We start from the raw sequence: 13,679 nt of genomic DNA, 5'->3' as shown, positions 1-13,679 counted from the left end.
ATTATTAATATTCACGTGCATCAAACGTGCATGAAAAATTATTCTTTTTTTATTTAATCTTGTAATGATAAATAACAAAATAAAACATTTGAAGAAAAGAATCACAATTAAGTTTTATTTATTTAACAGTGCTATGAGCAATGCATATTATCTAAAATAATAAGTTATTAACTCATAATTAAGTATTAACACTAATTTCAAAGTAATTGATATAATTTAAACATAAAAATTTATAAAAGATTTTATAATAATTTGAATAATTTCTTTACATTTTAAAAATTCTTGAAAGATAAATGAGTAAGTTGTCATTTAATTATACTTATCATAAACAGTGATAATAACTTAAATATATTTTAGATGTCTAAATCTAAATTTAATAATAGAATTAAAAAATTTAATCTTATAATTTCTTAAAGATAGAAAATAAAAGAAAAGTTCATACTTAAAAATGTTTGCTATATTCTACCTTATTAAAATAAAGTATTACTATTATTATATAATTATTTAATTATATTAAAATACTTTTACAATATATATGAATCTTGATTTTTCTTTAACAATATATTAAATTTATTTATTAATAGTTATACAAATAATCGGTATAAATTTCATAAGTCAGAAAAATTGTTATAAGAATATATACACCTTTTAATTTTTTAAGTGATTTCTATCATTGATAATTTTCTTTTTAAAAATGTGTCGATGATTTTATGCATATTTTTCTTTAGTTCTTATTGTCAACAAGAAAATTAAAAATAATTCGATAGAAAGTGAAAAAAATTACAATTTGGATATATTTTGTTAATATTTTGACTTACTGGATTATTATATATATATATATATATATATAACTTTAGGCTTTAGTATAATTAGTACCTATTTTGAAAAATACTGAGTCAATTTTATAGATAGTTTATTATTATTATGCTCCAATAATATATTATAGGCAACTAGTTTTTGCAATTGAGAATGTACTTAAACTTAGATTCTTTCACTTGCAATTGAGAAGTTGAAGATTTTTTTTGACTCTATTTGAATAAATCTCTTAGCTTGAGTAGCTATTTTTAATTATAAATATTGTTATTAATTGATAAAAATTTATATTATCCAAATGAGAAAGAAGTTAAATTTAATTATAATAAAGAAATAATTTGATGTTCTATTTATTAGGATAATTTAAATAATTATTAAATTTATTAGTACTAAAATTTGAATCTATTAAATCTATTAACTAATTAATTGCACGTATATTTATAACTGATATGAGAAATTTGAAATAAATCCTTAACTTGCATGTTAATTATCCTTTATGAAAAATCAAAATTTCTTTAAATATTTAATGAAATAACTAAAAATATAAAAAAGAGAATGAAATTAAAAAATTTAAAATAGATTAGTACTCTTGTAATATCATTATCTAAAATTAATGTTAATGATAATTGATATATTTCATTATAATTGTATGTTGTGGTCAACAATATACAAATTTTATAAGGATAATAATAAGTAATTGTATAAAAATATATATCAAATAAAAAACATGAAAAAAATAAAAAAGAAAAAAGATTGAAAGAAAAATTGATAAGTCCAAGTTTAACGTACATCGGTGCTAAATAAGAGCTTTAATAAAAGAAATATTTAATGAAAGAAAAATTCAATAGAGTTAGTCCTATTATATTATCCTTATTAGGAATATCAATTTTAATATTATCATATATATTATTTCATTGAAATTAATATATTTTTAAAATATATATGAATCTTCAATTTTCTGTAATGATATATTAAATTTATTTATTTATAACTATAAAAATAATTAGTAAATTTTATAGGTTATAAAATAGTTTATTTCTAGATGAATTTACTATAATAAAAGGATTTTGTCATTCTTAACACTAAAAATGTTTATAATGCTAAATTTAAAAATATATAAATTATTTTATTTTTAAATGATAATGAGTGAAATAGTTAATATTTACATGAGTAAAAAAAATAGTATATAAAAAGAGGTGCATGGGGCAGTATGACTGATGCTTTTATGAAAAAATGGTTCATCACCCTTGCTTGGAACTAACATTCAATCTCCTATATTTCTTCTTTATTTCTTAAAAGTTGTTTAAGATATATTTACTTGAAAGCTTATGTGGATTGTTGATATAAGGTGCAATTGATTTCTATTTTAATTTTAACAGCCAAATTAATTATCACTAACATCACGATTGAGTGTCTATGTGAAAGAGCATCAAAGGAACCAAGCTTATCCTAAACATTCTTAAGCCTTGAACAAGTCTTATAAAAAGAGCCTAAAGTGTGAGGGCGCTTCCAAGGTGCGGGGGCACTTTTCATATGACTAAAAGTTTATAAGACATTGAAAAGTCCACCTGACAGCAAGTTAATCACCTCATGAGACTTGGCAGTCAAAGTGTCAAAGCTCCAAGCAGCGCCACTTTTTAGGTCTTGAGACAAATATTGGCAGAAGATAGCGCGAAGGTGGTTCTAGGCGCGATCAAAACAAGCGCGAGGGTGCTATTGTAGTGCAAGAGTGGTTTTCGCAATTAATGCGATATCAATAACCGTTGAGACATCAGCCACCTTGTCAGTGCTATGTGGCTGGAGCCATTGGAGTTTCCAATGCCTCTTTTCAGAGCACGGGGGCGCTTTCTATGACTCTAGGCAATTTTTGCAAAAGCATCATATCTTGCAATTTAAGAGTTTTGGCCTTATTGTAATGTCTCCAAAGGGTTGGCATATGTATAAATACCCTTTTTAAAGACTTTACAACTAAGTGTTTGACTTAAATATACCAAAACTCTTACAAATTTATTTCTCAACTTTTTACACTCAATTTCTTTCTTTGTAAAGTGTATTAAGTTGAAAATCTTTATTCAACTAAAACTTAAAAGGGTTGTTGTGTGAGTTTAGGTATTAAAAACATAAAAACATATTGATAGTTGAGTAACCATTAATACTCAAGGGTTAAGGGACTTAGTGAGAGATTGATACACTAAAAGAAGAGGTTTAGTGTGAGCCTTGAAAACACCAAGTTGTTGGGTAAACTTATAAAACCCAAATGTTGTAATCTTAGTGATTATAGTGAAACACTCAAGTATGATCTTGAGAAGTGGATGTAGGGAGTTTTATTCTCGAACCACTATAAATCATTTATATCATCTTCTCTAACCCTTACTCTCCTTATATTTTCTTTAATCTCTTGTGTTTTTACCTAAAATATTTAATTTCCACAATTTGAGGTCACTAATTCAACCTCCCCCCTCCCCTTCTTAGCTCTAAGGGACAAAAAATGGTATCAAAGCAAGTTGACTTCCATCAAGCTTAATTGCGAGTATAAATATCATGACAACCAATGAAGAAGCCCAACACCTCAACCCGTTCTTCGACAGATCCGACTATGCATTTGGAAAATTTCGTATGAAAATCTATTTGCATACCTATGGCATTGAAGTGTGGGACTATGTGGTGAAGGAATGGAAAGCTCCCACCGAAATAAAAAAAATAGTGAAGAAAGAATCCTTCTTAGAGAAGAATGGGTTGATGCCCATAAGAAACACAACCACAAGAATAAGTACGCAATGGCTATACTTGTGAGTTACCTCTCTAGAGAAGAGTGTGGGAGAATGTAACATTGCATCATGGTTCATCAAATTTGGACTACCTTGGAGAACTATCATGAAGGCATGAAGCAAGTAAAATCAAGAAAAATCCAAATTTACATCACCAAATATGAGATGTTTAAGATGAAGCCTAATGAGTCTGTCACTGATATGACAAATAGACTTCTCACCATCATCAACAAGATGAGAAAGCTTGGAAAGCACTATGTGCTAGTGAACATCAACAAAAATTCTTAGGAGCCTTTCTTTAGATAAATATGGTGCTAGAGTTGCTGGCATTGAAGAAGTAAATGAAGACTTAGAGAAGATTCCTGCGGATGTTCTTATAGGTAAGTTTCTAACTCATGAGATGTGTCTTATGATGGATGAAGTTGATAAGGATTGTGGGAAGATGAAAGCCCTAGCTCTCAAGGCTAGTACAAGAACTCAAGATACAATTAATGTCCCAAGTGATGATGAGGATTAAGGAGAAGCTCTAAGTGAAAGTGATGATGTGACGCTCATCACCAAACATGCCAAGAGGATACTTGAAGCCAAAAGGTTTAGAAGCAATAAGCCCTTTACAAGCAAAAAGTCCTCCAAATTAAGAATAAATAAGGATAAGAAGGAGAAAATTACTTGCTATGAATGTGGGAAGCAATGACAAATTGGATTATCCCAAGTACTTGAAGAGGAAGTAGAGAAACAAGGAGAAGAAAAAGAATTTGAAGGCTACTTGGAGTGATGCATCTTCATCCTCCGACAATAAAAGTGAAAGAGAATAATAGGCCAATCTTTACTTCATGGCGAATTTCAAGAGGTATATTCTACTTCTTATTCATGCAATTCTTCTTCTCCTTGTTCAGCTTCTCATTCTTTTGGTGATGACTTGTTGGATTATGAGGATGAGCTTTTACAAAATATGCTTTCAAAATTAAATTTTTACAGAAACAAATGTTCTAGCTTGGAGGAAGACCTTAAAACTTCAAAGAATGAAATTGCCTTCTTAAAAACCTCCATTGATGACTTAAGAAAATCATTGGATGATATTTCAAAAGAAAAACTTTTTAAAGAGAACAATCCTTTAGAAAATGAAGTTGAAGAGCTTAGGAACTCAATCTTAAAATTTCACAAAGGGAAAGAGTCTTTTGACACAATAGTTGTATCTCAAATACCTCCCCTTGTGAGACATAGACTTAGGTTTGAAGGAGCTTCATCATCCTCATCTTATAAAATAATATTTATCAAAGCCACTCAACCACAAACATTTGAGAGAAACTCAAATGGAGTTTCAAGAAGCAATACACACACTAGACTTTCCATTCAAAAGAAAGGGAAAGGCACACGTTCTAAAGGCTAAGCCAAGAGGAACAAAGTATGTATTCATGTATAAGAACACAAATATTGATAAACCTTATTCATGCATGTGTGAAGGTAATCACATAAGGTTTAATGCTCGAGCAAAAGTGGCTAAGAAGAAATTCAAATTCTTTTAAGAATTCTAAGGTCAATTGCCACTATTGCATGAGAATTAGACACATCAATATAAAATGCAAAATAAGAAAAATGTATCTTTTCATGAATGAATTTTCCAATGCTAACCCCAAAGGACTCAACCTTGTTATTTCAAATGGATGTGAAAAGTGCAAAAGGTTACAACTAAGAAGAAGGCATTTATTATGATGAGACATTTACTTAGTTGCTAGATTAGAAGCTATTAGGATGCTTTTTTTAACATATGCATATCACATGAACTTTAAGTTATTTCAAATGGATGTGAAAAGTGCTTTTTTAAATGGTTTCATTGAGGAAGAGGTTTATTGTGAGCCTTCAAAATACCAAGTTGTTGGGTAAACTTATAAAATTCAAATGTTGTAATCTTAGTGATTATAGTGAAACACTCAAGTGTGATCTTGAGGAGTGGATGTAGGAAGGTTTATTCCCGAACCACTATAAATTCTTTATGTCATTTTTTCTAACCCTTACTCTCCTTACCTTTTCTTTAATCTCTTGTGTTTTTACCTAAAATTTTTAATTTCTGCAATTTGAGGTCACCTAATTCAACCCCTCCTTTTTGGTTCCAAGGGACAACATGAATCACCAAAAAAGCTGATCACTTGAGTAGGTTTAAAGTGCATCAATCATCCTTGAAGAATCAAGAATCAATAAAGCAAGAAGCTCCCTTTGGATTAACTGAATCTCCATTCGCAACCATTCTCCATTTTTTTATTTGTTTTGTATGTTATGATTACTTTACATCAATGAGATCCTTGGTGGGAATTAAGATTCTTTTTTTTTTGCTTCTACTGCGCCTTTCCTTATATCTTGTATCAATTCCAACAGTTAAAAGGTGTATTGATTACTCCCAATTAAAGAGATGATCAATTGTCATCAGCACCAAATTTGGCTTCTATAAATGAAATTGTTCTATATGGTGTCGTCCTAGAATTTTGAAGCAAAGCTATTTTCAGAAGAGTCGCCAATAAAAAAAGTTAAATAATTTCTTTTAAATATTTTCATTAAAATAAAAATATATTGGACCTGTTTCTTTTAATCGTCTAGATATAATTTTTATTGTCAAAATTTTCTTTAAATACTCTAATTATTAGCTTATATTTCAAATTATAGAAAAAATATAATCAACAGTCGTAAATGATAATGAGTAGCAATAGAATCATTATAAACTTTAGTTTTAAGATAACATATTAATTTCTTGTTATCTTTTATTGTTAATTTACAACTAATTATTTGTTTTGATGTAGATCTTTGCAACTCTAAGCCATTTTTGCTACGTAATTGGTGGTGCAAACACTATTTTGAAGAGCAACTTTTATTATTACACCACATGTTTCAGATATTTTAAATTTTTTTATATTGTTATTACACCATATTTCTTACTTTCATTTTAAATACAATATCGATAATATCTTTATACCGTATTATAAAACAAATAATATTTAGCCTACAGTATTGGCGATGGTCTGTAATTTATATATTTGGAACATGTGTTGAGACAAAAGAAGTGATTATGAATCCATTTGTTGTCACAACCAAATTTATTTATTTCTTTTTATTAATAATTAATATTCATTAGCATGTCCTTAAACATGTCATTTGCATCATGATTATATATGATCTATTTTATTATATTATGTGGTAGATAAATAATTTATTTAGTTACATATTGATTTAATTGAAAAGTAATGATTTTGGACTAAATTGAAAAGTTAGAAAGAAAGAGGATTAAATTGTAATTTGCCTATTTCCACACCAATATACCACCTCTTTCATTTGTTCTTATCTACGTATGCTTTCCAATTTCCTTTTCTTCTTTGTCTCTCTCATTTTTCTCCTTTCCTTCTTCAACTTTGATTTTCCAAATCAAACTCTACAAAACTTTTAGTAAGTGAAAATCAAATTCTTCTTTTAAGCTTGAAAGATTTGGGCTTTCTTAATCAAGGAAAACAAAGGTGAGTAATTTTAATTGCTTGATTTTACTGTAAATTAGGGTTAATGATATGAAATTGTTGATGATTATGTGTTTTGGAATTGTTTAATCAAGAATAAACATGCTTTTACTTGTGATCTTGAAGCTGAAATTTCTGGGCAGATTTTTCACTTATGATTTCGTGACCTTAGAGGCTTTATCTCGAAAATTTTCAAACATGAAAGTTGTAGGTATATGTCTCAAGAATATCTCTGTAAAATGGTTTTGCAGATTGTTGAGTGAGTAGGAACTTATGAGGTTCGATTTTGCTGCTGCTCTGTTTTTGGTTCAGCAGGTGACCTGGTTTTTGTGCTGACATTTTGAGGCATTTAGAGGCTGAACCAAGCAGAGAGTTAAACATGAAAGTTGTTCATTTATATATGTAGTATATGTCTGAAAAATGTCATAATTTTTGGTTGAGTATAACTTGAGATATGTTGAACTTAATATGGCCTGCCCGAAACTGTTTTAAGCAGAAATCGGGCTTAGGATTCAAAAATTTGTTGCTAATTGTGTGTTTCAGAACTTGAGCTAGAAAAGTCCAAATTGAGTAAAATTAGTGTCTATAGAAACTTTAGAATGTTAACTTTATATCTGGAGAGTTTCATCAGAAAATTCATTCGTTTGATTGGTCATTTAATAGGAAACTTTTTTCTGTTCTGTTTAGATGGAAATTTGAGTAGCTGTATAGAAAATGCCATAACTATTTCTATACCAATGATTTTGAGGTGATTCTTTCTGCTATGGTTTCTATGAAAATGGAAGTGTAATTCTGGAAAATATGAGATTTTTATTAATTGTACATAAGTTTTGGTGTAATTTCTAAGTCAGTACCTACAAGCTGCCTTCATCAACAAATATGTTGATTTGTTGTCATTCATCTCATGCATCATATTAATATCTAGAATATATGTTATTTTGTTGAAATGTGATATTTTATTGATAGTAAATATATATATATATATATATATATTTATGCCTTGTGATTGAATTGTATTTGTATTGAATATGTGAATAGGTTCATCCAAAGGCAAGAAAGTGGTAAGAGAAAAGAATAGGATTACTTTGTTATCCTATAACTTTTGGTAAGTATTTAATAGACTAAACTTTGTGTATATTGAGTAGGGACTGCTGTTTGATTACTTGATAATTTCTTGGTTGACTGAGTTGATATTAGTTATGTTTTGGCTTGTTATAAAGTGAATTGATTGTGATGTGTTGTGAAGTGAATTGATTGTGATGTGTTGTGAAGTGAAATGATTGTGATTAAGGATTGATGACTTTTGTATGGATATTGTGTGATCGGAAAGCTGGTAGGAGGATAGCTACCCGAGTATGTGAGATGGCAAGGCCCGGTAGGCGGATAGTCTTATCAAGTGGTTACTGAAATTTAAAAATGTGAGGAAATGTAAGGATGAGTCATCCGATCCTAATTTGATAGAAATAATGTGGAATTGAATTATTTGACTTGGTTGAGTTTGAGATTATTTGCATTACGTGAGATGAAATTATATGTTTATGAGAATAAACTGAAATGGTTGATTTTGTGATTGTTAGTTAAGTGTTGGTATAATTTTCCGTATTGATAAAGATTTGATAATTCTAGCCTAATATACTATAGTTTAGTAAATTAAATGTTTATTGAGTCGCTAGCTCATTCCTTAGCAATTTTTTTTTTCAGTTAGTGCAGTTGTAGATAGCCTTAGGCATTGCATTGCTCTTTTGCATCGGTCAATATTATCGGGTGGGCCGGAGGAGTTATCTAAAGCATTGGGGCATTTTGGGAACTTGTGTAAATTAAACTCTGTATAAATATTTCTTATATATATTAAGTATGTCATGCCACTTAAATTGTATGAATGTATATTGTAACTAAGTAGTAAGTTATGTTTATAAAGTTATATATATATATATATATATATATATATATTGCTATTCAATGGGAAGTTTGAGTTGGGGTGTTACAGTTTTTGGTATCAGAGCGGGGATTAGACCATTGGGACATAAGTTTGAGTACTTATATTTGTGTTTATGTTATGTTATATGAAGGTGTGTATGTGTTGTGATATGTTAAAGTGAGTTGGAATTTTTAATATGTTCCAATATGTTAAATGCTTGTGTGATTGAATTGATGGGAATAGAGGGGATTAAGAGCATAACATGCAAGCATATAGTAATTATGCACAACCATTTATTGTTGTGAAGTTTGTTAATGATATAGGCATGGATGAGCACTCCACTGGCCCAGTAGGTTCACATTCGTCAGTTCATGCATATCATATTGAACAAGAACAGATGCATGAAAATGAGCAGTCAAGGGAAAAGCTGAAGGGTATGCTCGACAAATACTGAAGAGTTAAGAAGATTAGCTCAACAATGACCACCACCTCCACTAAACGTGCACTGCATTGGATGCAAACTTTGGAAAGTTAAGAAAGCATGGCGGGAAAGAGTTTGAGGGGACAAACTGATCCAATTGTAGCAGAGGAATGGCTAAAGTCTGTTAAAGGTGTGTTTACACAATTTAATACCCAACCGACAACCCAAATGAAAGTGAGGTATGCAACCTCATTATTTCTTAAGGATGCTAGAAGCGGTGGGAGGCAGTCCCGGGTAGCCAAACACAACCATTGACAATGACATGGGAAGAATTCTTAAAGGAGTTCAAGATGAAGTATATGCCACCAATATATCAAGAGAGGAAGAAACTTGAATTCCTTGAATTGAAACAAAATGAGATGTCATTCTTTGACTATGAATTACAATTTACAAGGTTATCTAGGTATGCACCGGAGGAAGTGGCAAGTGACTGAAGAGAAATAGATTTGAGAGGGGTTTGAGATTGGAGATTCGTGAAAAGTTGGCAGTGCAACCACCTACCTTTATTGCTTTATTGGAAGCTGCAACAAGAGCAGAAGAATTATTCTTAGAAAGAAATATATTAGAAGCAAAGAAAAAGAAGATAATTGGGACATTTACTCCATCTTTCTCTAGAGGTACCTCATTTACACCTAGGGGAGGATCAGGAGGTCAGCGAAGAGGTTTTAGAGGAAGGGGTAGTTATCAGTTTAGAGGGCCAAGTAGTATAACTTTGGGTAGAAGTGGTGGATCAGTGAACATGCGAGGTAATTCTGGGTTTACTGGTAGAGGATATAGACCCGTTTGTGGCACTTGTGGAAGGACCCATTCAGGAGAGTGTTGGGGACCGAGAGTGCAGGTTTGTTATAGATGTGGGAAACCTGGGCATTATGCCAATGAGTGTGTGGTAGGTAGAGGAGCATCGAGTACCTACCATTCAGGAGGACAAAGTAGTGTTGGGGATAATGTAGTACCTACAACGACTAGTCGTGGTAGAGGTAGGGGAGGTAGAAGTGCAGCTATAGCAGCATATGTCCATATTGAAGATGCGAACCAATCCTTACCGCAGGCAAGAGTGTATGCTGTTACGAGGCAGGAAGCAACTACTTCTCCAGAGATAATAACTGGTATAATTCCTATTTGTAGGCATGATGCATATGTGTTAGTTGACCCCGGATCTACATGTTCATTCATTTCATGTGATTTTGCATTGAAAATGCATTGTGCCATTGAATCTTTAGGACATGATATTTGTGTTTCGATGCCTGCTGGAGGAGTAATAATGGTGAATACAGAATGATTCATTGAAAATGCATTGTGCCATTGAATCTTTAGGTTAACAAAATCAGCGCACTTTTTACCTATTCAACAGAATGATTCATTGGATAAGCTAGCCAACTTGTATGTGAAAGAAATTGTTAGGTTGCATGGTGTACCTATCTCCATTGTTTCAGACAGGGATCCTCGGTTTACATCTCATTTCTGGAAGAGCTTACAAGTGGCAATGGGAACTAAATTGCATTTCAGTACTGCTTTTCATCCTCAAACAAATGGGCAATCTGAGAGAACTATTCAAACTTTTGAAGACATGTTGCGGGCTTGTGCATTAGAGTATAGCGGAAATTGGGATGAACAGGTACCACTTATGGAATTTGCTTATAATAATAGTTTTCATTCTAGTATTGGTATGCCATCATACGAGGCATTATATGGGAGAAAATGTAGAAGCACTATATGTTGGGATGTAGAAGGGTTGAGACAATTGGAAGGTCCTGAAATTATTCAAGAAACAGTAGACAAGATACAAGTTGCGAAGCAGTGTATCAAGGCCGCACAAGATAGACAGAAAAGCTATGCAGATAAACACAGAAGGGAAATTGAGTATGAAGTTGGGGATAAGGTTTTCTTGAGAGTATCACCATGGAGGGGTATCCTTCGATTTGGTAAACAAGGTAAACTAAGTCATCGATATATCGGGCCGTATGAGATTTTAGAGCGGGTTGGTCCTTTAGCCTATAGACTTGCATTACCCCTAGAGTTAGCTCAAGTACATAATGTTTTCCATGTTTCTATGCTTTGACGATATCGATCTGATCCTAGCCATGTCATCAAGATACCAGAAATTGAAGTTTCTGAGAAACTCACATATGTTGAAGAACCGATTCAGATATTAGACCGACAGGTTAGAAAATTAAGAAACAAGGAAATTCCTATGGTAAAGGTGAAATTGAGTCAACATTCATCTAAGGAAGCAACTTGGGAAGTAGAGAAGCATATGATGGATAAATACCCGAGCTTATTTGGCATGTCTATTGGCGATTAGTTAATTTCGAGGACGAAATTTTTTAAGTGGGTAGGAATTGTCACAACCAAATTTATTTATTTCTTTTTATTAATAATTAATATTCATTAGCATGTCATTAAACATGTCATTTACATCATGATTATATATGATCTATTTTATTATATTATGTGGTAGATAAATAATTTATTTAGTTACATATTGATTTAATTGAAAAGTAATGATTTTGGACTAAATTGAAAAGTTAGAAAGAAAGAGGATTAAATTGTAATTTGCCTATTTCCACACCAATATACCACCTCTTTCATTTGTTCTTATCTACGTATGCTTTCCAATTTCCTTTTCTTCTTTGTCTCTCTCATTTTTCTCCTTTCCTTCTTCAACTTTGATTTTCCAAATCAAACTCTACAAAACTTTTAGTAAGTGAAAATCAAATTCTTCTTTTAAGCTTGAAAGATTTGGGCTTTCTTAATCAAGGAAAACAAAGGTGAGTAATTTTAATTGCTTGATTTTGCTGTAAATTAGGGTTAATGATATGAAATTGTTGATGATTATGTGTTTTGGAATTGTTTAATCAAGAGTAAACATGCTTTTACTTGTGATCTTGAAGCTGAAATTTCTAGGCAGATTTTTCACTTATGATTTCGTGACCTTAGAGGCTTTATCTCGAAAATTTTCAAACATGAAAGTTGTAGGTATATGTCTCAAGAATATCTCTGTAAAATGGTTTTGCAGATTGTTGAGTGAGTAGGAACTTATGAGGTTCGATTTTGCTGCTGCTCTGTTTTTAGTTCAGCAGGTGACCTGGTTTTTGTGCTGACATTTTGAGGCATTTAGAGGCTGAACCAAGCAGAGAGTTAAACATGAAAGTTGTTCATTTATATATGTAGTATATGTCTGAAAAATTTCATAATTTTTGGTTGAGTATAACGTGAGATATATTGAACTTAATATGGCCTGCCCGAAACTGTTTTAAGCAGAAATCGGGCTTAGGATTCAGAAATTTGTTGCTAATTGTGTGTTTCACAACTTGAGCTAGAAAAGTCCAAATTGAGTAAAATTAGTGTCTATAGAAACTTTAGAATGTTACTTTATATCTGGAGAGTTTCATCAGAAAATTCATTCGTTTGATTGGTCATTTAATAGGAAACTTTTTTCTGTTCTGTTTAGATGGAAATTTGAGTAGCTGTATAGAAAATGCCATAACTATTTCTATACCAATGATTTTGAGGTGATTCTTTCTGCTATGGTTTCTATGAAAATGGAAGTGTAATTCTGGAAAATATGAGATTTTTATTAATTGTACATAAGTTTTGGTGTAATTTCTAAGTCAGTACCTACAAGCTGCCTTCATCAACAAATATGTTGATTTGTTGTCATTCATCTCATGCATCATATTAATATCTAGAATATATGTTATTTTGTTGAAATGTGATATTTTATTGATAGTAAATATATATATATATATATATATATATATATATTTATGCCTTGTGATTGAATTGTATTTGTATTGAATATGTGAATAGGTTCATCCAAAGGCAAGGAAGTGGTAAGAGAAAAAGAATAGGATTATTTTGTTATCCTATAACTTTTGGTAAGTATTTAATAGACTAAACTTTGTGTATATTGAGTAGGGACTGCTGTTTGATTACTTGATAATTTCTTGGTTGACTGAGTTGATATTAGTTATGTTATTGGCTTGTTATAAAGTGAATTGATTGTGATGTGTTGTGAAGTGAATTGATTGTGATGTGTTGTGAAGTGAAATGATTGTGATTAAGGATTGATGACTTTTGTATGGATATTGTGTGATCGGAAAGGCAGGCGGATAGCTACCCGAGTATGTGAGATGGCAAGGATAGTCTTGTCAAGTGGTCTTGAAATTTAAAAATGTGAGGAAATGTAAGGATGAGTCATC

At 31.1% G+C, this 13,679-nt stretch overlaps 1 protein-coding gene across 1 annotated transcript; it reads left to right on the top strand.

The window, feature by feature from the left end:
• Positions 1–9,912: 9,912 nt before the first annotated feature.
• Positions 9,913–13,328, top strand: LOC125370826. Its single transcript, XM_048377686.1, has 2 exons — positions 9,913–10,583; positions 13,288–13,328. Exons 1-2 carry the CDS (start codon positions 10,217–10,219, stop codon positions 13,326–13,328), a joined length of 408 nt encoding a protein of 135 aa, XP_048233643.1. The 5' UTR covers positions 9,913–10,216.
• The last annotated feature ends 351 nt before the right edge of the window (positions 13,329–13,679 follow it).

The sequence above is a fragment of the Ricinus communis genome, chromosome 8 (assembly GCF_019578655.1).
Source record: "Ricinus communis isolate WT05 ecotype wild-type chromosome 8, ASM1957865v1, whole genome shotgun sequence".
In the NCBI taxonomy this organism is placed as follows: Eukaryota; Viridiplantae; Streptophyta; class Magnoliopsida; order Malpighiales; family Euphorbiaceae; genus Ricinus; species Ricinus communis.
Note: the sequence above shows the minus strand (reverse complement) of the source record. Positions and strands in the feature narration are given on the sequence as shown.

What these genes read in the sequence shown, in the direction of transcription:
- LOC125370826 (XM_048377686.1), top strand. Translation starts at nt 10,217, where the DNA reads ATGCGAGGTAATTCTGGGTTTACTGGTAGAGGATATAGACCCGTTTGT. An exon ending in TTCTCCAGAGATAATAACTG is followed by an intron (nt 10,584 to 13,287) that starts GTATAATTCCTA and finishes ATATGTGAATAG; the next exon opens with GTTCATCCAAAGGCAAGGAA.